Source organism: Mesoplodon densirostris, chromosome 4 (genome assembly GCF_025265405.1).
Source record: "Mesoplodon densirostris isolate mMesDen1 chromosome 4, mMesDen1 primary haplotype, whole genome shotgun sequence".
Classification (NCBI taxonomy): domain Eukaryota; kingdom Metazoa; phylum Chordata; class Mammalia; order Artiodactyla; family Ziphiidae; genus Mesoplodon; species Mesoplodon densirostris.
In genome coordinates, this window is record NC_082664.1 from 87,390,783 (window position 1) to 87,413,292 (window position 22,510).

General features: G+C 51.0%; 1 protein-coding gene across 1 annotated transcript; it reads right to left on the reverse strand.

The window, feature by feature from the left end:
• Positions 1–904: 904 nt before the first annotated feature.
• Positions 905–21,898, reverse strand: PLA2G4D (phospholipase A2 group IVD). Its single transcript, XM_060098308.1, has 20 exons — positions 21,854–21,898; positions 18,533–18,605; positions 18,211–18,347; positions 17,526–17,657; positions 16,823–16,863; positions 16,397–16,439; positions 15,088–15,151; positions 14,617–14,753; positions 13,356–13,466; positions 13,195–13,232; positions 12,882–13,017; positions 12,433–12,569; positions 11,029–11,251; positions 4,867–4,984; positions 4,356–4,493; positions 4,033–4,140; positions 3,694–3,885; positions 3,253–3,419; positions 2,451–2,637; positions 905–1,131 (listed from the first exon to the last, which is right to left on the reverse strand). Exons 1-20 carry the CDS (start codon positions 21,896–21,898, stop codon positions 905–907), a joined length of 2,454 nt encoding a protein of 817 aa, XP_059954291.1.
• Between the last annotated feature and the right edge of the window lie 612 nt (positions 21,899–22,510).

A 22,510-nucleotide genomic window follows, 5' to 3' on the forward strand; every position in this document is an offset into this window, starting at 1 on the left:
TAACCAAAAATAGCAGAAACAATCCAAATGTCCATCAACCCATGAATAAAGTGTGGTATATCTATACAATGGAGTATTACACAGCCATAAAAGGGATGAAGTACCTATACCTGCTACATCATGGATGAATCCTGAAAATATTATGCTAAGTGAAAGAAACCAGACACAAAAGGCCACATATTCTATGATTCCATTCATATGAAATGTCCAAAATAAGCAAATCTAAGGAAACAGAAAGTAGATTAGTGGTTGCCTAGGGCTGGGGTGGGTGTGGTTTGAGGTTGACAGTTAAGGGATGAGGGGTTCCTTTTTGGGTTAATGAAAATGTTCTCAAATTGATTGTGGTGATGCTTTCACAACTCTGAATATATAGTAAAAGCCATTGAATTGCATACTTTAGATGGATGAATTATATGGCATGTGGATTATAGCTCACTAAAGTTGCCTAAAAATAGTATAAGAGGAGGAGGAGCAGAGGGAGTAAGGGGAGCCTGTCAGGACGTACTGTGATTCCTGATACCTGGAGCCACCTTCCAGGCCCTTCCCTGCCCTGCCTGTCCCCACTCCTGCTCTGGCACCTCCAGCTTGCAACTCAAATCCATTCTGTTCAGGCGTGAAAAGAACTACGTGTAAATGTTTGGTCGAACCAGCTGTTCTATATGCTGGCCCGGTAAGGGGTTTGTTGTCAGCTCCTCCCAAACCAGCTATGAAGGTGAGGGAGAATTCTGGATGGGACACACAGCCCCTCTGGGCAATGAGACCAGCGGCAGAGGCGGCCCAGGCCTGGGAGAGCCCGTGAACTCCAGCCCCGTGAGGGCCGTGGCTGTACCCACTGCAGGTGGGTTAAGCCCCCAGCCCTCAGGATCAGAGTGTGGCCCTCAAATCTTGGGGACCCCGAGAAGTCTCAAGTCTGCGGCCCTGGAGGCCTGGCCCCTGGGACCCGGTGGCTCAGAGAGGTCCTCAAAGCCTGCAGGATGGTGCCCTGGCTGTTCCGTACGTTGTAGTCACTGAGCTGCAGCAGGCGGTCAAAGTCTTCCTCCTTGTAGGTCATGTTGAACATGGAATAGGGGGAGGTGACCCCCATGAGATCCACCTGGCCAGCCGGGAGCTCTGCGGGGCTGCGCTGGACACCTGTCCAGGGGTGGAAGGGAGTTAGGTGTAGGGCCCAGAGGCCTCCACAGCTGGCAGAACAGCTCCTGGTGGCTGGACACAGGGGTGAGCTGCTCCCCACTGAAGGGGTTCCTCCCAGCCCCGTGTCCTTTGCCCAGAAGTATAACTGTGGATAGCAGGATGCTATTTTGAGAAATGAAGCGTGTGCTGCTTCCCACATTTTCTCACAGCATTACACATCTTTCACTGTTCAGCGCCCCCCCGACCCCGGTATCCACCTCACCCGCAGGGATAAGGCGGAAGCAGCAGAAAAACAAAGTCCTTTAGGTTAGTGAGTGGATTCTTAAAACTCATGATGGAAGCAAGCTTCTGAAAACGAAAGAGCTTCTGCTTTGCAAGAAACTGCCTTTGGGGCCTCCCTGGTGGCGCAAGTGGTTGAGAGTCCGCCTGCCGATGCAGGGGATGCGGGTTCGTGCCCCGGTCTGGGAGGATCCCATATGCCGCGGAGCGGCTGGGCCCGTGAGCCATGGCCGCTGGGCCTGCGCGTCCGGAGCCTGTGCTCCGCAACGGGAGAGGCCACGACAGTGAGAGGCCCGCATACCGCAAAAAGAAAAAAAAAAAAAAAAGAAACTGCCTTTGTTGAGAGAGAAAGAGAATTCCAAGATGCGGGCTGAGCATGTTAAGAGTAAAGCTGGAAGGTTTGGAATTATGACAGGAACTAGAAAGCCAGAAGATTGCACAAAGGCAGAATTAGGTTTTCCCATCAAAAGGGGATAAAAGTCTGACCAGTTGGTGGGAGGCGAGGATTAGAAGGAATGTGATGAGAGTTCAGATTTCGGGGATCCTGCAGTAGAGGCCCAGCTCCCTGAGAAAGGACCCCAGAATGGTCTGCGGTAGAATACAGAGAGGCCAATTGTGACCCCAGACAGGTTTAGGGGAATCTGAGAGAGAGGGGACTGGGGCCTCTCTTTTCTGGCTGTCCATGCTGGGGGGCCTTTAGGAAGTCCCCCAACAATGTGGTGCGGAGTAGTGGTGGACGGTGACAGTGCAGGGATTCCCATACATGGCCCCTGCCATAGAGCGGGTGAGCAGAGCCCAGCTGTAGTGACGGACATTGGGAGGGGGAGGCCAAAGGAGCCTGGGGTCATGACAAAGAGGACGCCAGCCCAGTGGCTTTGCAGACGGAGGGGCTCTGCAGGGATCTGGGTATCCACAACAGGCCAGGGTATTGTCATGTCCCAGACTGGGTGGGACTAGCCTTAAGACTCCTCCCTCTGCTGGCTGCAGGGGCACTAGGAGGGCCCAGGCTTCCAGGCTGTTAGGAAGCGGGGCTGCCTCACCTGGGGCTGAGTGGTCCTTGAAGGAGGCGTTTACCAGCGGGAAGTGAAGCAGGACAGGGGCATCAGGGCAGGTAGGGTCTGAGAAGAGGTGGCACTCCTGGGGCTGGCATTGGTCCTGAGGACTGGGCTCCACACGGGGGAACGGCAGCCCCCGGCCCCGCAAGTCTAGCTCCGTCTGCTGCAGCACCTGGAGGGGCAGAGGGGGCTCAGAGAGCAATGGCTACTTCCCAGTCATCCCAGGTCAGCACTCTAGAAGATGCTAGGACAGCTCCAGCCCAAACTGACTGCTCAAGACCCAGTCAAGCTACACAGTGCCTCGGAGGGAAGCAAAGGATCCCGGTGGTCTGCAGTATTGTTTGGCTAAAATCTTGAGGTGGGGTACAGATCTAGCACCCCATTTGGGCTTGCTGTTTCTGGGATATTCAATCTCAGAGCCTCGAGGGCCTCAGTAGGGGACCCACTTCTGTCTCACAGCCCTACCCACCCCCCTCCCCAGAGTCCCCAGGGAGGCCCCTGGGAGGATGGATGTGGACAGCCCAGGCTTTCCTCCTAGCTCTGTACAGTGGTTCCGCTTGGGGTGGGCATGGCGAGCTTCCTCCCTCTCTACTGTCCTTGGGAGCCCAGGGCCCCAGCACCTTCACAGCCCTTCCCAACCCTGGCAGGAGCCTTTAAGTCACAGCCTGTCATCTCTCCCTTCCCCTGGGGACCCAGAAGGTCTGGGCCAGTGGCCCTGCTGCTTGTCCCTGGAGCGTGGCCTGGGCGGGCGAAGGGTCTGGGGTTCCCATGGGGTGACCAGTGGCACCTCAAAGGGCGAGGATACAGAGTAGTCAAAGGATAGTATGAGGTCCAGCCTGCGGCCTGGCCGGAACATGGAGGGACAGCTGGTGTTGAGGAAGTAGCCGGCATCCACCAAGCAGAGCTGGGGCTCCTGCGGGGTCAGCTGGCCGGCGGAGGAGTCTACCTGGCAGTCTGATGGGAGAGGTAGCAATAGTCAGGGGTAGCCAGTCCAACACAGATCATCCACCCACCCCCACACTGCATTCGCCTCCACGTCCCCTTCTAACCCCTGGTGTCACTCCCTAAATGCACGTGCCACCCCAGCCCTTCCCAAGACCTCCTCCAAGCCACACCCCAGAAGTGGATGCTGGGACCCCCCCGCAGGCCTCTGCCAGCCCCAGCCATGGTCCATCTCCACCCAGGAGCCCAACCTTGTTATCTGGGGACACATGGCTGTGGCCCTTACCTGCCCAGGTGGAGAAGTCCTTCTGGGCACAGTAGTCCTGGTGCAGCTGCAGGCCCTGGAGGAAGTTGGAGGTGTGCTGGTAGAGTGGTCTGCTCGTCAGGAAGCCCTTCAACATCTGGGCCAGTGCTGTTCCAGGCTGGAGCCACAAGGCCTCTGGCCCTGAGGAGGTCCCCGAGGAGGGAGGGGATTCCTCTGAGCCCAGAGAAGCAGACATTGGTCCATTGAGGGGTCTGGAAATGCCTGGCCCTCCCTCCCCCAACAGTCCCCCCAGCCAACCCTGTAGCATCTGAAGGGGAAGTGGCTTCACCACAGGCTCCCCTCAGTGCCTCCCTTTCCTACCCAGGTTCCTGATCTTGTCCTTGATGTGCTGCTTCCAGTCGTCACTGGAGCTGGTGAGGTCATACCAGGCGTCCAGCAAGTTCAGGGAGAAAATGTTGCTCCAGATACCTGAAGGCCAAACTCCCAAGAGAGGTCAGCCTCAGGCCTCAGTGCCCTGCCCCACTGGCGGGGAAGCCAGTGGTCCCCACCCTTGAGTGCACATGGAGAATAGGAGGGGGAGCGGGCTGCCTCTGCAATGGCCCTTCCCCCCAGCTCAATATCTGCCCTCCCCGGGTGCTCGGCCCAGACCCGGGTTCAGGGCGTTCAGAGTGATGACCGCTCACCTTCCAGGAAGCAGATTCGGGACTCAGGGATCCTCCTCATCAGCCGCCCCATGAAGAACTCCGAGCCGAAGAGCTCAGAGGGGATGAAGGCGCCGTACTTCAGGAACCCGACCTCATAGGGGGAGAACTCGACCCACTCTGAGGGGGCAGGAGGGAAAGGCAGGAATGAGAGGACAGTGGGCTGGGGGGAGCCCCAGCTCTGACAAGGGCCAAAGCCACTGCCCCCCAGCAGGCCTCAGCCTCCTCCCCGCCCGGCTGACTGTTGATTGAGCTGGCCTCTCTCCCACCCAGCCCCTTGTCTACATCCTCACCACCACAGCCCTGCCCCAGGATGGCGGGCTCTGCTTGCTGCCTCATCAGCCCATCAGAACCACCATCCTTCCAGAAGGCTGGCCATCTGTGCAGGAGTTTCCTGTGTGAATTCTCTGGGGGCCCTCAGGGTGCAAAGGAGGTGTGCATGCACGTGTGTGTGTGTGTTGGAGGGTGGAGTGGACAGGACTGAGGAATGTACCCTTGAAGTCCAGGGTCTGCAGATTGTTCTCTTTGACATTGAGGCTCAAGTAGAGGGGCAGAGGGTTCTGGCCCTGCTCCAGCGCAGCTCTCTGTCCTGACAGCTTCTGATCCATCACCTGGGGTGGGGGCGTGAGGGCCAAAGTAAGGTTGGGAGCACCCTAGAGGCAGGGTGGGAGCACAGACTGGGGGTGAGGAGCGTCGGGGTCTGGGTGGCATGGGTGGGTACACGTTCCCGCTCCTGCCCCCATGTTCTGACCGGCTCTACATGCAGGGTCTCCATGTAGGGCTGTGCACTGCGTATCTGCAGACAGCACCGTTCACAAGGACCACAGTGTCAACAGTGACACCCACCCCTGCATTCCGTGGTTCCAGTGGCCCATCTTTTTTTTTTTTTTTTTTTTTCTTTTTGCGGTATGCGGGCCTCTCACTGTCGTGGCCTCTCCCGTTGCGGAGCACAGGCTCCGGACGCGCAGGCCCAGCGGCCATGGCTCACGGGCCCAGCCGCTCCGCGGCATATGGGATCCTCCCAGATCGGGGCACGAACCCGTATCCCCTGCATCGGCAGGCGGACTCTCAACCAGTGGCCCATCTTTATGGGTTGAAGCGTGGGGGGTACATGGACCCTGATGCACAGGCACAAAGGCACATGCGCGCGCGTGCGCGCACACACACACACACACACGCTGCTTTCCAGAAAGGACTCAGAAATCCCCCTTCAGTGTACATTGTAAGCTTTGCCAGGAGATGGGCTGCCCCTTCTAGGTTCACCTGGACCAGTTCAAGTTTCAGCCCCTGCCAAACACTCTCCTGACATCCTCGCCTCCTCCTCATCTCCTTTCCTGCTTTGCACAGTACAGAGTTGTACCCCACTATTTATCCTTGCCTTTTGTTTCTAATTTTCTCTCCAATAGAACTCCAAACTCTGGCAAGGACTCTGGCTTGCCTTTTGGCCTCCACAGAGCCTCACTGAATTCTAGGGGAACAGAAAGGTCTCCTTCTATCCCAGACCAGAAATGAAAATAGGGTTCATCTCAAGCCTCAGCAAGGTGGTGACTACCTGGAACCCCACCTGGGGAGGATCCTGCTGCCACAGGCCCTGGGTTGTTTCTCATGGAGAAGTATGTGTACCATGAACGCACCACCTCTCTCTTAGGCTCTCTGAGCTGGAAGGCACTCCACTCAGCAGCTAGACCTAGGAGGTTCCCACCCTGCCATATCAACCTTTATCATCAGATTTACTTAGAGTTAAATATACAGATTACTGGGTCTCTTCTGAGAATCATCAGAAGCCACTTAGGAATTTGTCTTTTTAAAACCTCCCCAGGTGATTCTGATGATCAGCCAGATGTGCATCCCAGGACTCTAGCCTAGCCCATCCCACAAGGAGTCCGGCTCCTGCACCCATGACAAAGCCTCAGCACACCTGGTGTGCTTCCCTTCCCATGGCAGCCCTCTGTCACACAGTGAGAGCACTCAGGTCACAGTCATCTTTTCCTCCAGTTCTTCAGTGGTACCCAATATGACTTGAGTTATGGGGAATCCACAGGAAATTCTCCAAATACGGCTCAAGTGGCCTGGCACTGAGGATTTGTTATATTTACAAGTTAGTCCTGTGGGTGTGAGTATGTGTGTGTGTTGAGGAGGGAGGGGGCTTGATGAATACCTGTGATTTCCCTTCTCAAAGTCTTTTATTTAGGAATCCTGTTTGCCTGCTCTTTTGACATGTATAATCTTTCACTACAGATGCAATTTCTGCCCTGGGAAAGCCTTGGAAAAGGGTCAGCACACCTCTCTATCAACTGAAACAGCACCCAGTATTCCTTTTCCTTTTAATAGCTCACCAGTAAGTCATGGCAAGTCTCTGGATCTCTACCCCACCCCCACCCCCACCCCAGTTTCCAAATGAGGATCCCCAACCCTGCAGAACACCACTCTGATGACTCAAGGGTCCCACCTGGAGTGTGGGAGCTGGGTGCAGTTGGTGGTGTGTCAGTGTGATCTGGGTCTTGCACAGGGTGGCACTAAAGTGTATATAAAACCTTTTGTCCAGAGTTAAAGAAAAATATGTAAGACCTTTTTAACTCAGGAAAAGATAGGAGAAAAACTATAAGTTTCTCCTTGAAGAATGGTGAGCAGCTTCTAAGCCTTTCAGTGCTTGCCAGCAAGAGAGTAAAAACAAAGTTTCAAAGAGATAATTTGAGAAGCACTGATTACAATAGGTGTATTTTGTAAGTGGGTTTTTATAAAAACTGAAGTAATATTATAAAAGTATATAGACTAAGTAAGTTGTTCTAAGTTTCAGGGTATAATATTTCTCTAATAATACTTAGTATTAATGAAATTGTGATTTGTTATATATGGAGTTATATTTTCTGATGACTTAAAATGACTTTCGGTACGGTAGCTCAGTGTAGTATAGAGATAATAAATACTTATTTTTATCTCAAGGCAAATTTGAAATCAACACTAAATTTTTCTCAATAAAGAATTATTTTAAAAATGTGAGCTTTAAGAGATAAAGCATGATGACTAAGAAAAAAAAGAAACAATATTTGCAAAGCTTTCACATTGTGACAAAATTTTTTAAACTGCATGGGTACCCATTTTAAAGAATGCATCGTTGTTCAATAATATCACAAGGATTTTTATTCTGTGAACAATAATTTTAAAAACTAATTAAGTTTGTCTTTTTTAAAATGACTACAAACTGTGTACATAAAACCATGTATTAAGTCATTACTGGAGGATCAAATGTAATTAAATATGTCTTCTTTATAGCCCAGGATCAAATTGCATTTTCTAGCACCTAATAAAGTGAACTGTTAAAACAAGCTTCCCCCACTCTAGAGTAATTAATTGTTGCCACCAGGCAGAAAAGTCAGTTAATAAAACACAGCACCCTCAAAACCAAACAGGAACTTAAACAGTAGATCCAAAGAATACATGGGATATATTAATAAAATAAAAACATTTCAAGTAATTATGTTGGTTTTATAAATTCCATGCCATTTCGACAAAGATCCCAACAATATTTATCATGAAACTTGACTAACTGATTCTATTACGTATATAGAAGGGCAAAGGGCCAAAAGTGGCCAAGATAATTCTGAGAACCAAGGTGGCAGATGGGGGTAAATTTGCCCTATCAGAAACTGAGATTTATCACAAAGGTAGTAACTAAGCCAGGGCAGGATTGGCACAGGGATAGAGAATGAGTCCCATTAGAATGGAATAGAGGGACTCCCTATTGGCTAAGAATCCGCCTGCCAATGCAGGGGACACAGGTTCGAGCCCTGGTCTGGGAAGATTCCACATGCCGCAGAGCAACTAAGCCGGTGCACCACAACTCCTGAGCCTGCGCTCTAGAGCCCGCAAGCCACAACTACTGAGCCCACGTGCCACAACTACTGAAGCCCGCGTGCCTAGAGCCCATGCTCCGCAATGAGATGCCACTGCAATGAAAAGCCGCAACAAAGAGTAGCCTCTGCTCGCCGCAACTAGAGAAACCCCATGCGCAGCAATGAAGACCCAAAGCAGCCAAAAATAAATAACTAAAATAAATAAATTTATATATATATATAAAAGAATGGAATAGAGAACTCAGGAAAAGTCCCATGAGTGTATGAGTTATTATAGATTCATGCTGACACTTGCTGACACATGACAGAAGTAGCAATGCAGATCAGTGGGAAAAAAATCAATAAGTGATCCTGGGAAAGTTTGCTATCCATATGGAAAAAAATAAAATTGAATTCCTACTCTCATAATACCTGAAGATAAATTCTCGGTGGATTAAAGCCCTAATTGTGAAAAAGAAATCTTTAAAACTTTTATAAGAATATATAAAAGGATATTTTATAACTTTAGGGGAGGGAAAGATTTCTCAAGGAAACTCTAAAAGTACAAACCATAAAGGAAAAGAATGATACATTGAATTATATTAAAAGTATGCATAAAGTCTATTAGAACTGATAAAGGATTAATACCCTGAATTTATAAAGAATTCCTATAATATTAAAAAGATGAATTAAATAGAAAAATAGAAAAGGATTTGAGTAGGTAATTCATCCAACGTGGCGCAGTGGTTAAGAATCCACCTGCCAATGCAGGGGACATGGGTTCAAGCCCTGGTCCAGGAAGATCCCACATGCTGCGGAGCAACTAAACCCATGCACCACAACTACTGAGCCTGTGCTCTAGAGCCTGCAAGCCACAACTACTGAGCCCGTGTGCCACAACTACTAAAGCCCACGCACCTAGAGCCCGTGCTCCGCAACAAGGGAAGCCACAGCAGTGAGAAGCCTGCACACCTCAACGAAGAGTAGCCCCTGCTCGCTGCAACTAGAGAAAGCCCATGCACAGCAACGAAGACCCAACGCAGCCAAAAATAAATAAATAAAATAAATAAAATATTTTTTTAAAATTAGCATTAAAAAAAGAGGATGTCCCAATGACAAATATACTTGAAAATATGCTCACTCTCACTAAAAACCAAGAAAATGGAAAACTACAATAAAATTTCCTTTCACACCCATAAAATGAACAAACATTTAAAAGTGTGAAGAGCATGTAGAGAAAAAGAAACTATGATACACTGGTGGTGCGAGTGTGAATTAATACAACCTTTTTGGAGAACAACTTGTCAGTAGCTGGAAAAGTTGAAGATACACTACCCAATGGCCTAACAACTCCACTACTGGCTATCTATCTTCAAGGCTTAGAGCATCTCTAACACATGGGCACAAGAAGACTTGTACAAAACCATTGTACAAATAATATTACATTTTTCTTAAGGATATATATTTTTAATAAAAGTATGTGTAATAAATGTATATCTAATAAAGTATAAAGGCTTATAAAATATGTTACATATTATATAATATTATAAAGTGTACAGATTGCAGATATGTATGTGATGATAAAACTAAATTTAGGATGGTGGTTACCTCTGGGGGTGGGAGGGAAATGGGACTGAAGGGGGGGTCCAAAGGGGGGGCTTTGGCTCTTTCTGTAATATTTCACTTCTTAGGCTGATTAGTGAGATCATGCATATTCCTTATATTATTCTTCATGCTTTATGCATTTTCTTAAGTCTGAAGATTATTGTGATAAATATTTAATAATAAATATTTTTAAACTAATAACTAAAAAACAAGAATGGTTGGTAATTTCCAAGTAGCACTGTGCTTGCCAACAAGAATAAAATTTAAAGAAAAAAGTTAAAACAAATTCACTTTTGGCATTAGTTTACATGCTAATCATTCTTGGTCAAACACCTGATATCCAAAGATAAGAAAGGTAAGAATCTTTCCTCTGCTAATATATTTGATAGTTTACCTTTTTGTTATACATGTTAAAAATACTTCCTGTGTTTTAGCTGTTTCAAATGCTTTAAAAGAAACTTTGTTCAGATAACTATATGTGGTAAAACAACAATGTGAAAAAAATCCCTGATTTTAATAATTACATCAGTTAATGTAAGATTCAGCAATTTAACTTACTAAGCTTTCCTTAAAGAAGCAACGCATAAAAAATTTATTTGCTCAGTTTTGTATTAATGGTGTTAGGATAATAGTGAAGAAATAGAATAGCTAACACTTAATGCTTACTCTATGCCAATGCGCCACTGAGTACTCACAGCAACCCTGTGTGGTAAGCATTCTTCTCATCCTCATTGTACAGATGAAAAAAACTGAGGCACAGAGAGGTTAAGTAGTTTGTCTAAGGACACATAGCTAGTAAGAGGCACTGGGATTAGAATCTAGGAAATCTGGCTCCAGAGTCTGTGCTTTTAACACTACCATGAAGATGAAGAAAAATACTTTTCATATTACAGTATAAATAAAATAAAATGAAAGCTGTTCCAAAAACCTCACTGACTCTTAAACACGATACTTAACTGACTTTGACATTGGTCCCTAGCTCTTGGGAGACGCAGAAATTTCTGTTTCATGGCAATCAATTGAAGAATAACCTGATTCAAAATGTCGGCATCCCAAAGTTGGCAGGCAAGGAAGTACAGCAGTTCCCACATCCTTTAACCACTGGCCTCTTACCCGGCAGGAAATGTGCACGCGCGCGCTCGTGTCAGCTAGTTACAAGGCTGCCCCAGCCCTCACCCTTGCACATAGGCTCCGCCTCGCATGCGCAGGGGCCCTACCTGTCCGTGCAGCACGAACTCCAGCACCAGACCCCACAGGTCCACAGAGGTCGTGGGGTGGCCCTGCTCAGCCCGTTGCTCCAGCTCCCGATAGTAGCTCGCCAGGCGTTCAGGAGAGAAGGCCTCTAGCTTGCTCTTGGCCAGGTGCTCCCGGGCGTGTCCGATGGGTTCCTTCAGGTCCCTCTGCGACCACTCAGGGTCCCCATACAGATGGGCCATTGTCCTGAGAGAACAAAGGGACATTACAGTCTGAAGTCAAGGCCCAGCATGGGTCGCTGCAGCTCCAACTTCCACCCTCCCGACTTCTCCCAACACGTGGCTCCCGCTGCCAAAGCCCCACCTATCTGGAAACTGCCTCAGGGCATTCTCTCCTTCTTGATCCTTACTGTCCAATATAAATAGAATGTGAGCCACATATGTAATTTAAAGTTTTGTAGTAACCACATTTTCTAAAAGTAAAAAAAGATCTGAAAAATTAATTTTAACAGTATATTTCATTTAATTCAGCATCTAAAATTATCATTTCAGTGTGTAATTGATATGAAAATTAATATAAATATTCTTTTCAAACTGTTTTTTCAGAATTCACTGTGCATTTTATATTTATAACACATCTCAGTTTGGACTAGCCACATTTCAAGTGGTCAATAACCACACGTGACTAGTGGCTACTGTATTGTACAGCACAGCTGTAGACCCCTTTTTATAGATCCATCCTGAAGCCCTTTAAGACTCTGCTTGTCAACAGCTGTCACCTAAACTCTGAGTTTACTCCTCTTTTACTCCTTAAAGTCACATTTCGAAAAGACTCAAAGGAATGAATCTCTAATAGTGAAAAGTTCCACTTCGTCATAGGCAGAGTGGAGCATAGGGTGGCAATGTTGTCTTTAGGTAAAATAGCATCTCTTGACCTCAGTTTCCTCATCTATACTATACAATAAGAGAAACGACCCCAGAGAGTGTTGTGAGGATTAAATGAGGCGACGACAATTAAAGGGAAAAAAGCTACCAATATGGAGCTCCTGGTACGTGTCAGACATGTTAAGTGCTTTACTTGGGCCGTCCCACTCCAGTCCTATGGAGTATGTACTATTATTTCCCCCACTTTGGAGATGAGTCAACTGAGAATCAGAGGAAATAAGTTGCTCAAAGTCACCTAGCCAGTAAGTAGTGTTGCGCAAACTCAAACCCAGCTCCTTCTGGATCAGTAGCATGGAATGGATGTCCTGCAATGCCTTGCTCATGGCAGGACCTCTGAATGTCCATTTCCTCCTTTTTGAGAAAGTCGCTTGGCACCCATCAGAACATACTGCTCACACCCACTTAGAGGGTCCCTCTGATGTCCACTCCATTTCCCCTTGGGGCCTGATCATGTCTGCTCTTCCAAGTCCCAAGGGCCCTCACCATGTAGAGCCCGAGATGCCGCTGAAGTAGGTCACACAGTCCAGAAGGCCCAGCTTCTGCAGGGCCAACAGGTGGCCATAGAGAGAGGTCATGGCCCGGGCACCTCCTCCTGTGGCCATGATGCCCACGACAGGGACCTGGGTTGCACAGACACAGGTTGGCTTAACAAAGACAGGAATGGAGCTGCCTCCTGCCTCCAGGGAAGAGACCTCGAGGTCAGAGCCTGAAGGAGTCAGGGTTAGAGCTAGCACCCGGCTCCTGCCCAGCAAATGACAGCTCTCAGCCTTGGATAGATCCCCAAAGAGAGCTTCCCCATGCCCCACATCTCCCCACATATGCCCACTCCTCAGTCTCTGCTGACTGGAGTATCTGGAGAGGGCATAGCAATCAGGTACTCCCTTAAGGCGAGTGCAAGGTACCTGCACCCCCATCCCCCTTCCCCCACAAACCTCATCTTCCTGTAGGTCTCTGTCCAGCTGCAAGGCCTGCTTCAGGGCCTTGGCCACCACCTGCTTCCTCCTGCTCAGGAAGACTTTCTCCTCCGCACACAAATCGAAGCCCAGATGCACAGCCAACTCCTTCGGGCTGGGGCAGTGGAGGATCCAAGGGTCAGGGGGCACCTGCATAGCTCAGCTACTGGCTGGTCAAGCCCACAATAACTGCCAAATAAACTCCTTGCTCCCAACCCCCAGGATCACACTTTCCACATACTCCCCAGCCCCGTGACTACCCCTGTCCCCCACAGATATGAATGTCCCTTACCAGCTCTCAGCCTTGAGCTGCAGCTTCACTCCTGGGGCCTGAAATCAAAACAAGAGACCCCACTCAGAATGTCCTAGACCCTGGAGGGAGTGTGGGTATCCCCTGGGGGCCTTGGAGTCTTTATTCTCACTGGCACTTCCCATCCAGCTGAGGCCACTTACATTTGTAGCAGGAACTTCAACTGTCTCCTCCTTCCCCATGGCCAAGGACCTCAGGGGCACAGTGAGGACCCCAACTGAGTTGCCTGAGTTCCAGCCATTGCTTTTAGAGGTCTGGAAAGAAAAGTCATTCATTCACTCACTCAACAAATCCTTACTGAGTATCTAGTCAGCGATCTGGACAGACACAGGCCCTCCCTGATAATACAAAAATAATTACAGTATTTACAATTATTGTAATTAAAATAATTACAATTACTACTCATTACAAAAATAATAATAGCTAGCCGAATCACTTTGCTATACACCTGAAACTAACATAATATTATAAATCAACTAAACTTCAATAAAAAATAATAAGCATAGGGGGCTTCCCTGGTGGCGCAGTGGTTGAGAGTCCACCTGCCAATGCAGGGGACACGGGTTCGTGCCCCGGTCCAGGAAGACCCCACATGCCGCGGAGCGGCTGGGCCTGTGAACCGTGGTCGCTGAGCCTGCGCGTCTGGAGCCTGTGCTCCGCAACGGGAGAGGCCACAACAGCGAGAGGCCCGCGTACCGCAAAAGAAAAAAAAAATAATAATACTAAACATAGCTTATATTTATTTAGTGTATTAATAGCTGATATGTGTTTATTTATTATTCTGAGTCATGTGCATGAACTTATAAAGAAACAGGTAACGAACTGACGTTAGTAAGTATTGTAAAGGAAATAAGCAGGGTGATGTGATAGAGTAACCAAAGGTGGGGTATGTAGAATCTGTTTAAGATGGGCGGTCAAGGAGGGCCTCTGAAGAGATGCCATCTGAGCTGAGATCTAAAGGAGGAGGAGAAAGAGGAGCAGGCAGCCTCAGAAGGAGCTGCAGGAGGACAGGGAAAGCACTTGGTGTGTTGGAAAAGCAAGAAGAGACAAATATGGCTGGAGCATCGTGAATGAGGGGGAGCATGGAAGAAAATGAGGCGGCAGAGGTGCACAGGCGCCAGGTTACGCAGGGCCTATGGACGCAGACATGGGATTTTATTCTAGGAGCATTATCGGGGGAGCCATTGAAGACTTCAAAGACTGACATGGCACAGCAGCCCCCCGTGCCCACGCGAGGCCCCTGGTGATCCTCCCTGTCTGCCAAGGGTATGGTGCCTAACTGGGGGAGGCTGACAAGACCACAGGGCCCTGGCCTTGGCAGGAGGATGGCCAGAGAGGAGCCTGCAGCAGGTGGAGCTGGCCCAAGGCTGGGGTCGGCAGGGGAGCTCCAGAGCCAAAACCTACCCTCAGGCACCCACTCAGCTCTGCCTCTTGGGCCGTCATGTAGTGGAAGCGGAAGGCAGAGGCTGTTCCCAGGGCAGATGTCTGTGTGTCCTCATATGAGCCCTTCAGCACCAGCTCCAGCTCCAGCTCGTCGTGATCTAGGGAGAGAGTGGACAGGTTAGCACAAGGGAAACAAGAGCCCAGAAACCCAGCTAGGATCCAGGAAACTGGCAGTACTGCCCAAGACACGGGGAGGCCGGGTGGCTGGACCATGGCAAACAGCATTCTGGAAAGGGCTCTCCCCACATCCCCCATGGGACTCCCACCTCCGGCGACAGGCCTTCCCCCAGGTCAGGGGGACTCTCCTGCCCAGAGGAGACCAGTTGCCTTTGCGCTGTGTGGGCAGCCTCCTGCTGTACAGGTTCCCCAGCCACACCCAGCAACCCTCCACACTCCAGGCAGAGGCCAGACCTCATCCTGAGCAGGTCTCACCTGCAGCCTCGGCTATGCTCCTCGTGCTGTCCAGATGGACATCCAGGCATGACAGTTCTCGGGCCTGGGACAGACCACATCATGGGCAGGGGGCTCTGCAGGAGAAGCTGAGGTGTCCCCTCAGCCTCACCCCTGGAGCCCCCTGTCCCAAATCCACCACACGCAGAACCAGAAGTAGGGTCCAGGGCAGGACCAGTCCTCCCGTTGACCGACTTGCCAAGTGAGCCTGCTGCGTTCTCTCTGTAATGCGTGCCAGCTGATGCCTGTAGCCCACTCAGCTCTGGCCACTACCCTCTCCCTTAGAACTGCTCACCTCAGATAAAAGACAGCTGCCATAGGTGTGGCTATTTTAAGGTATATTTGAAAAAGTAATACTAGCCCATCAAACAGGCACTCGTAGGACCCCGAGGGTGGATGCCTGCTTCAGTTTTTTTTTTTTTTTTTTTTTCCTTTTTGCAGTATGTGGGCCTCTCACTGTTGTGGCCTCTCCCGTTGCGGAGCACAGGCTCCGGATGCGCAGGCCCAGCGGCCATGGCTCACGGGCCCAGCCGCTCCGCGGCATATGGGATCCTCCCAGACCGGGGCACGAACCCGTATCCCCTGCATCGGCAGGCGGACTCTCAACCACTGCGCCACCAGGGAGGCCCTGCCTGCTTCAGTTTTGAACGCCAGCTGCCTTACTACATGCAGGGCCTGGCCTAGCTCCCAGGTCATGCCTGTGTTGCTTGTGGAGGGTGTTCCTTTGAGTAGAAAGTTTCTAATCCTCGCTCACCACCCATTCCTGTCCACTGCAGCTTCGTGAGCTCGCTATGCTTTAGGAGAGCTGACCCTCCACTGTCCCGAGGAGAAGCTGATTGACCCCTGATCCTATCTCAAAGCTCCCTGACTGGAAACACACCACACTGTAACCTGAGCCTGCTGGCGGGGCCTGCGAGAGACTTCCTCGCCCCTTTCAGGGCTAAGAACTATGAAGTCATCACACAGAACTAAACACCACCAGGAAATGCCTAAAATTCCCCCAATGTTCCCTCGACCCTCCTGCCTTGGGCCAGAATTCCTCTCAGCAGAGCCTCGGTCTCCCCCCTCTCTCTCTCTGAGTTCCCTTTAGCCCCAGGCCCCTCCGAGGCCAGACTGCAGCCCCAGGTGACCACCTAGCAGGGAGGTGGACTGGTCTTACTGCAAAGCCCTGTCCTTGCCTTGTCCCTTGCGGCCCACCCGCCAGGCAGCCCCGCCCCTACCCCAGTGTCTGCTCTGGGGCCCCTCCCTTAGCGCACCCCACCCCACAGGCTTGGGGAAGGTGGTTACCTACCACAAGTACGTTGTTGGTGATGAGGTTTTCTGGGCAGCCTGACCTGGAAAAATCAAACCATCCAAAGTCCGGCCTTGCAAAGGCAAAGGCTTCCTGCACTGATGTGCCCCCTCCCAGCCAGGCTGCACCCAGGTGGGGCCTCCCTGGGTGACACTGAGGGTTCTCTACGTCCTGGGTATGATCCAGGGTGTGGGGAGATGCTTCTGAAGAGTGAAAGGTGAGGAGAGAGAGAGGGAGAGCATGGCAGACAAAGCACCAGCCTTCCTCTCCTCATTTCTCTGAGGGTCCCCCCAACCCAACCGGCAGGAGTAGGAGATGAGGAACAGCAAATCTGGGCTGGTCAGACCAATGGGAAGATCTGGGTCAAAGGCATTTTCCTAAGGAAAGCCTGGGTCCTGAGACACCCCCTGAACTGTGTGGTATTACGTTTTCTCCATCAGGAACTCCACGTCCAGCTCCTCCGTTCCCTGAAATTAAAGATGAGCAAGCTGTCAACATGCACACATGTCTTTAGAGTTGACATAGCTCCTTTATATATCTCATCATCCCGAGCAGCCTCTAAGGGAGGCACGGTGTTACAACCCTTCCCATTTTACAGATGAGGAAATCGAGTCTTGGGGAAAGAGGGACTACCTGCCCAAGTTACCCACAGCTAGCTAGATCCCTGCCTGTCAAGGCTGAAGGGGAAGATGAGGAGCCCAAGCCAAAGGAGGCTTGAAGACGCCCAGGGCCCATTTCATCTTCCTCTCGAGGGGACCAACCCCAGAACTCTGCCCTCCCTCCAGGTCTTGGGCACCAGGAGAGGGTCAGAGGCAGTAAGCAAGAGTGATGAGCCCACACCCCCCGAAGAGTTGGTCACACCGAGCTGTGTTTTGTGGCACATGAGGAGGTTTGCCATCACCCAAAACCTTCCTTCCCCGTAGATGACTAGAATTCCTCCCTTAAGCGATTCAGCCAGTAACAGTCAATTTAACCTCCTCCTTTCCTATGAAAATGTAAATATCTCTGGGTGGGCCTTCCGTCTTCCTGCAAAGGAGTTCAACCCAGCAGCATCCCAACAGACGGGAGAAACTGTGCCACTTCCTCAGCCTGGAGCTGAGCGGTGGGGCTGGCGGGAACCTCCACCCACCTGGGGATGCAGGGAGAAGGTCTTCCGGAGCAACCTGCCAGGGAGGACTTCAGAGACATCACAGAGAACCTTGAAGCAGACGTCATCCTTCTTGATGGCATCCTTGTCATAGATGCTCAGCTCCAGAACATTCTAGGGACCCGAGAACAGCAACATAGCACGTTATTAACACAGAGTGTGGCTCACACCTGTTGAATCCTCACTTGATGCCGAGGGCCGGAAAAGATTATTATGCCACTGCACTTTGTACTTCAACATAAAAATACTGGTAAAACCTAGAAGTGGTGAAAGGAAATCCAGCAAAGTTCCTAATTCCCCCCTGCTAATTTTTGTTTTTATAAAAAATAAAACTCTTTTGAAGTTTCCCCAGCCCAAGCCCACCCCTGCTTTGCCGGTTCCCTAAGGCCTGGTAGGTCCTGGGAGTCCTCTGTGCGTGATCGCATTGAACCTCAAACAACCCAAGCAGGAGGGCCCTTGCTGCCTCCACCCCATAGGTGGGTTTAGTAGCTTTTGCCATTCACACATTCTCTCACACACAGCACAACCAGGCTGGGGTACAAAGACACCCCCTTCCCCAGTTTCTCTGCCTGAGCTCTGGAGGAAGGTGTACTCTACCCCAGGAACCTTCCCAGTGTGGGGTACAGCCTGTCCTCAGGGGGGTGGCCAGGGGTCCTCTGGTCTTTACCTTGACCTGACTTTGGATCAGGAAAGTGAAGGTCTCGTTCCACACAGGATGACTGGAGTTGGTGACTGTTTTGGTCTTAAACTTTGTTCCAGGTGCGGTTGGCAGCTGTAGGATCACATAGGGGTCTGCCTCGCTCACTGCCAACATCAAGAGAACCGTTGTGAGAGAGAATTCCTCACGCCCCTCTCCAAGGGCCTCACCAGGTTCCTCTCAAGACCCCTGCAGCCACTCCGGGCAGCCCAGACCAGCCCCAAGGCACTGGGCCTTTCCCATAGGACCTGGTCCTCCCCACACCCCTGAGGCCCAGGACACAGTTACTCACAGAGGTCAGCCCAGCCCAGGCCCCGCGCCTCCAGGACCCTCACGGTGAGCTGCCAGCAGGCAGAGGTCTCCCCCTGGAGAGAAATAGGCCACAGAGTCCCTCCTGCTCAGTTACAAGCCCCCCCCCCCCCGCAATTGGTGCCGAGGCTTCTCCTGAGATGCTGCTCGCTGACGCTGCCAGGCATTCTGGGGCCAAACAGCCTTTGCCCATCCCTGTCCCTAGGGCCACGGTCCTGGGCCACAGCAGTCAGGGAATGGTGGTAGAATTTGTGGGACGCCCCCCCTTCAGGGACAGGATTGCACAGTAAAGAAAGCAGGGAACAACGTGCCGCGGAGCGGCTGGGCCCGTGAGCCATGGCCGCTGAGCCTGCGCATCTGGAGCCTGTGCTCCGCAGTGGGAGAGACCACAGCAGTGAGAGGCCCGCATACCGCAAAAAAAAAAAAAAAAAAAAAAAAAGCAGGGAACAGACGGCCAAGGAACGGCCACCACACTGGACATGTCAGTTTGGGGTCAGCCACCCCCAGAGCTCACAGGGAGGGCAGCCTTTTGGTGAAGCATGGGACCCTGCTGCCAGGCGTTCCCCCGGCCTCTGGACAGAAAGTGGGCACGTGAATCCAGGACCCTGAGCTCTGGGGATCCCAGTGCTCTGTGATGGCCTCAGGTATAAACTGTCTCTTGGGTGTGAATTGGGAAACTCCAAGAGCATCAGGCTGTTACCGTGAGCAGGGGGCGAAAGTTATTAAGATGCTGGCGAGGCCACATCAGCCCACAGGCAAGCCCAATAAGGTGGAAGAAGAAACGGAGTGGGCAGAAGCTCGGAGGGACCAAGAAGACGAGCAGTAGTAGGTGGCAGGAGGAAAAGCAGAGGGCAGGGGGGACGTGGCTGAATCCTGCTGGGACAGTGCCCGGGGAGGTGGGCTGGGTATCTCAAACCCCTACTGCTGAGGTCCTTGGCACTGCTGGGATCCAGGGGGCCCTTGGGTTTCTGTTCTTCCTGAGGCCCCGCTGAGTAGATCTTTCTGGGCACCCTGCACACGTTTCGTATGATAAGGCCCTGTGATCTGACGGCACCTTGCTTGCGTGGTGGACATTCAGCCTTGCATGGTTGGGAGACAGCGCTGCGATGAAACCAAAGCTCTTTCCTGTTCTGTAACCTCCCACGACCAGTCCCACTTCTGTGCGTGTGATCTGAAAGTCTAGGCTCCCACCAGGAACCGTCTCTGCTCTACACAGGTGCTACCTGCCAGGGGCTGGCTCAGTGTCCACGGCACCGGCTCTCCATGCCCCACAGAGAAGCTTAAAGGACAACAGGCCACAGCAAAGCCAATCAGGCTTGTGCCCCTGCCCCGACCCTGCTACCCTGTGTCCCCACATCATCCCTGTCTTGTGGCTTCTTGCTAAGTGTCTTTGTCATCCTTGTCAGCTCTCTGGCAGAGCACACATGACCCTCCCAACAAGGTAGGCTCATTTCTCCCTTCTTGGGGATCAATGCTAGTGACATCCATAGGCCTTAAGCCAGAGGTTGTAGTTGACAGGGATTTAGTGTCATTTTAGGCACCTGGCTCCGTTTCCTCCCCACACCCAGATTCCGTCACCGTGCATCACAGAGGTGGTGCTGGCTGGGACCTGGGTTCCTGTGAGGAGTTGTGGTTCAATGCCCGCTCCAAGCCAGGGCGAGGCAGAGGCAGGCAAGCTGCACCGCAGCTCCCACCCCGATCCTCAGGGCCACAGCCTGTGGGCTGCTCTAAAGCCACTTGGGGCTACTAAGAATCACCCCCAGTTGCTCACTTTCCAGCCAGCCACCATCCCCAAATTGGGTGTTGCTGCCCATTTCCCCCTCTGGTCACTGAGAGCCTCTCAACTTCAGAAAGCCCACCGTTTCCTGGAGGATATTTTTCCTAAGATGGAACCCCATTCTCCTCACCTCTAAGAGTGTCACTAACACAGAGCACCTGGAGGATGGGCTGTGACAATCACTATAATGACTGGCCATTGCTGGGGCAGAAGAGCAGGTTCCCAGCCACGTTGTTTGGAGCTAAACCCTGGTCCTCTGCTTACTTGCTGTGTGAGCCTGGACAAGTCACTAAACTTCCTGGTGCCTCTGTTTCCTCATTGTAGTGGGACAAATAATAGTATCAACCTGACACAGCGTTCTGAGGCTGAAATGTGTTAATGCCTGTAGAATGCTTAGCAAGAAGTAAGCAGTTTCTAGATAATTGCTCTTATTACTTCCTATTTATTAAGTGCTTGTTATGTTTCTAGGTGCTATACTAAGCATATTACATATTCAAACTCTAGTTATCCTCCTGACACCCTCATAAGATAGTTCTCTCATTTCCTCCCATTTTACAGTTGAGAGAATTGAGGCTTAGCAAGGTTGACTTGCGCTAGGTCACAGAGTTAGTTAAGTGATATAGTTAGGATTTAAACCCAGGTCTTCAAGGCCAGAGCTCACAACCCCTTTGTGGTTTTACACTCTTAGGACTTCGCTTCTTTGTAAAAGCATGCCACTCTCATCCCCTGCCCCATGGATATCTAAAGATTAGAATTTCATAGATTTGTTTTAGACAAATAGGATTATTGAGCCAACTAATGTGTTAACTAGTAGGATTCCTTTCTCCTGAGGGCTCTGGGGCTTCACCTTCCCTGTTGAAAGATCCTGCCACCTGGAATACTGCCTTCATTGATGACTGACCCTGGATGCTCCTGGAGGGGTCTCAAGCAGGGCGCCTGCACCCAGCTTCCTGTAGCATCCTGGAAGTGCCTCTCTGCTGAGAGCTCCAGCCACCCTCTCTGCCCCTGCACAGGAGCCCCGGGGCCTCCTCCATCCTCCGTAGCTCAGTGCTGGTCTCTGCCCATCACGGAGGATATAGCCCAAGGGAGATTGAGCGGGGTCCAGAGGATCTATAACCATGAGGTCTTCCGCTGGGGGAGTAAAAGGATCAGGCTGCCTTTTCTCCCTGCTGGCACCCAGTGACCCGCAGTAGGACAGTGGGGGGTGGTTGGAGAGATAGGAAGTGGGAGCTGCGGGCACAGCCTCTGAGTCAGGCTGAGATGATGCTCCTCACCCTGGTCTCCCGGGCCCCAGATGCTATGGATGCTAATTGTCCATCCCACCCACTCCCCATCCCTAAGCACAGATTCCCTCACCATCTGCCTCCCACCTCCAGCCTCTGCGTAGGCAGAGACTCCAGGTCTGGGACCCAGCCCCTCCCCAGAGACCAGAATCACCTTGGTTTCAGCTACGTCAAGCTTGTTAGAATGTACCCTAGCTCCAGGCCCTGCCCTGAGTGATGCCGGCAGGCTCAGTGACTTTATTACCTGGTGAGGATGGCCAGGTGGTCCCATAGGTGTCATTCTCTCCATGCCAAACCTTTGGCTCCACTCCAGGCCCAGCTCCCTTCAAGATGACAGCTCCCTGGCTGGCTGGCAGCGACTACTCCGATGGAATGGGACTGACGGTGAACCTGCCAGCCTCTGAGGCGCCACGCGATCCTATAAACAGCCGGGGCCCCACCTCCAGGTCACTCCCTCAGCCCATCACCTTCTCCTCTTCTCCTGGAGGCTGAATCAACTAGCTTTTCCAGAAACTTCTGGTAAGGCTCCAGGACCTGTAGGTGGAGCATCGCTTCCAGACCTGGGATGTCAGGATACAAGAGAGGGGGAAGTCAAGTCCTGGGAGGTTCCTTAAAAAATTAAAAATAGAGCTACCATATGATCCAGCAATCCCACTCCTGGGCATATATCCAGAAAAAAGCATAATTTGAAAAGATAATGCACCCCTATGTTCACTGCAGCATTATTTACAATAGCTAAGGCTTGGAAGCAACCTAAATGTCTGTTGACAGATGAATGGATAAAGAAGATGTGGTACATATATACAATGGAATATTAGCCATAATGACATTTTCTCTGGCTTATTCCCATGCCTACATTCTTGGAGCCCTTAAGAATTTTTGATGAAATTTAGACAAAAAC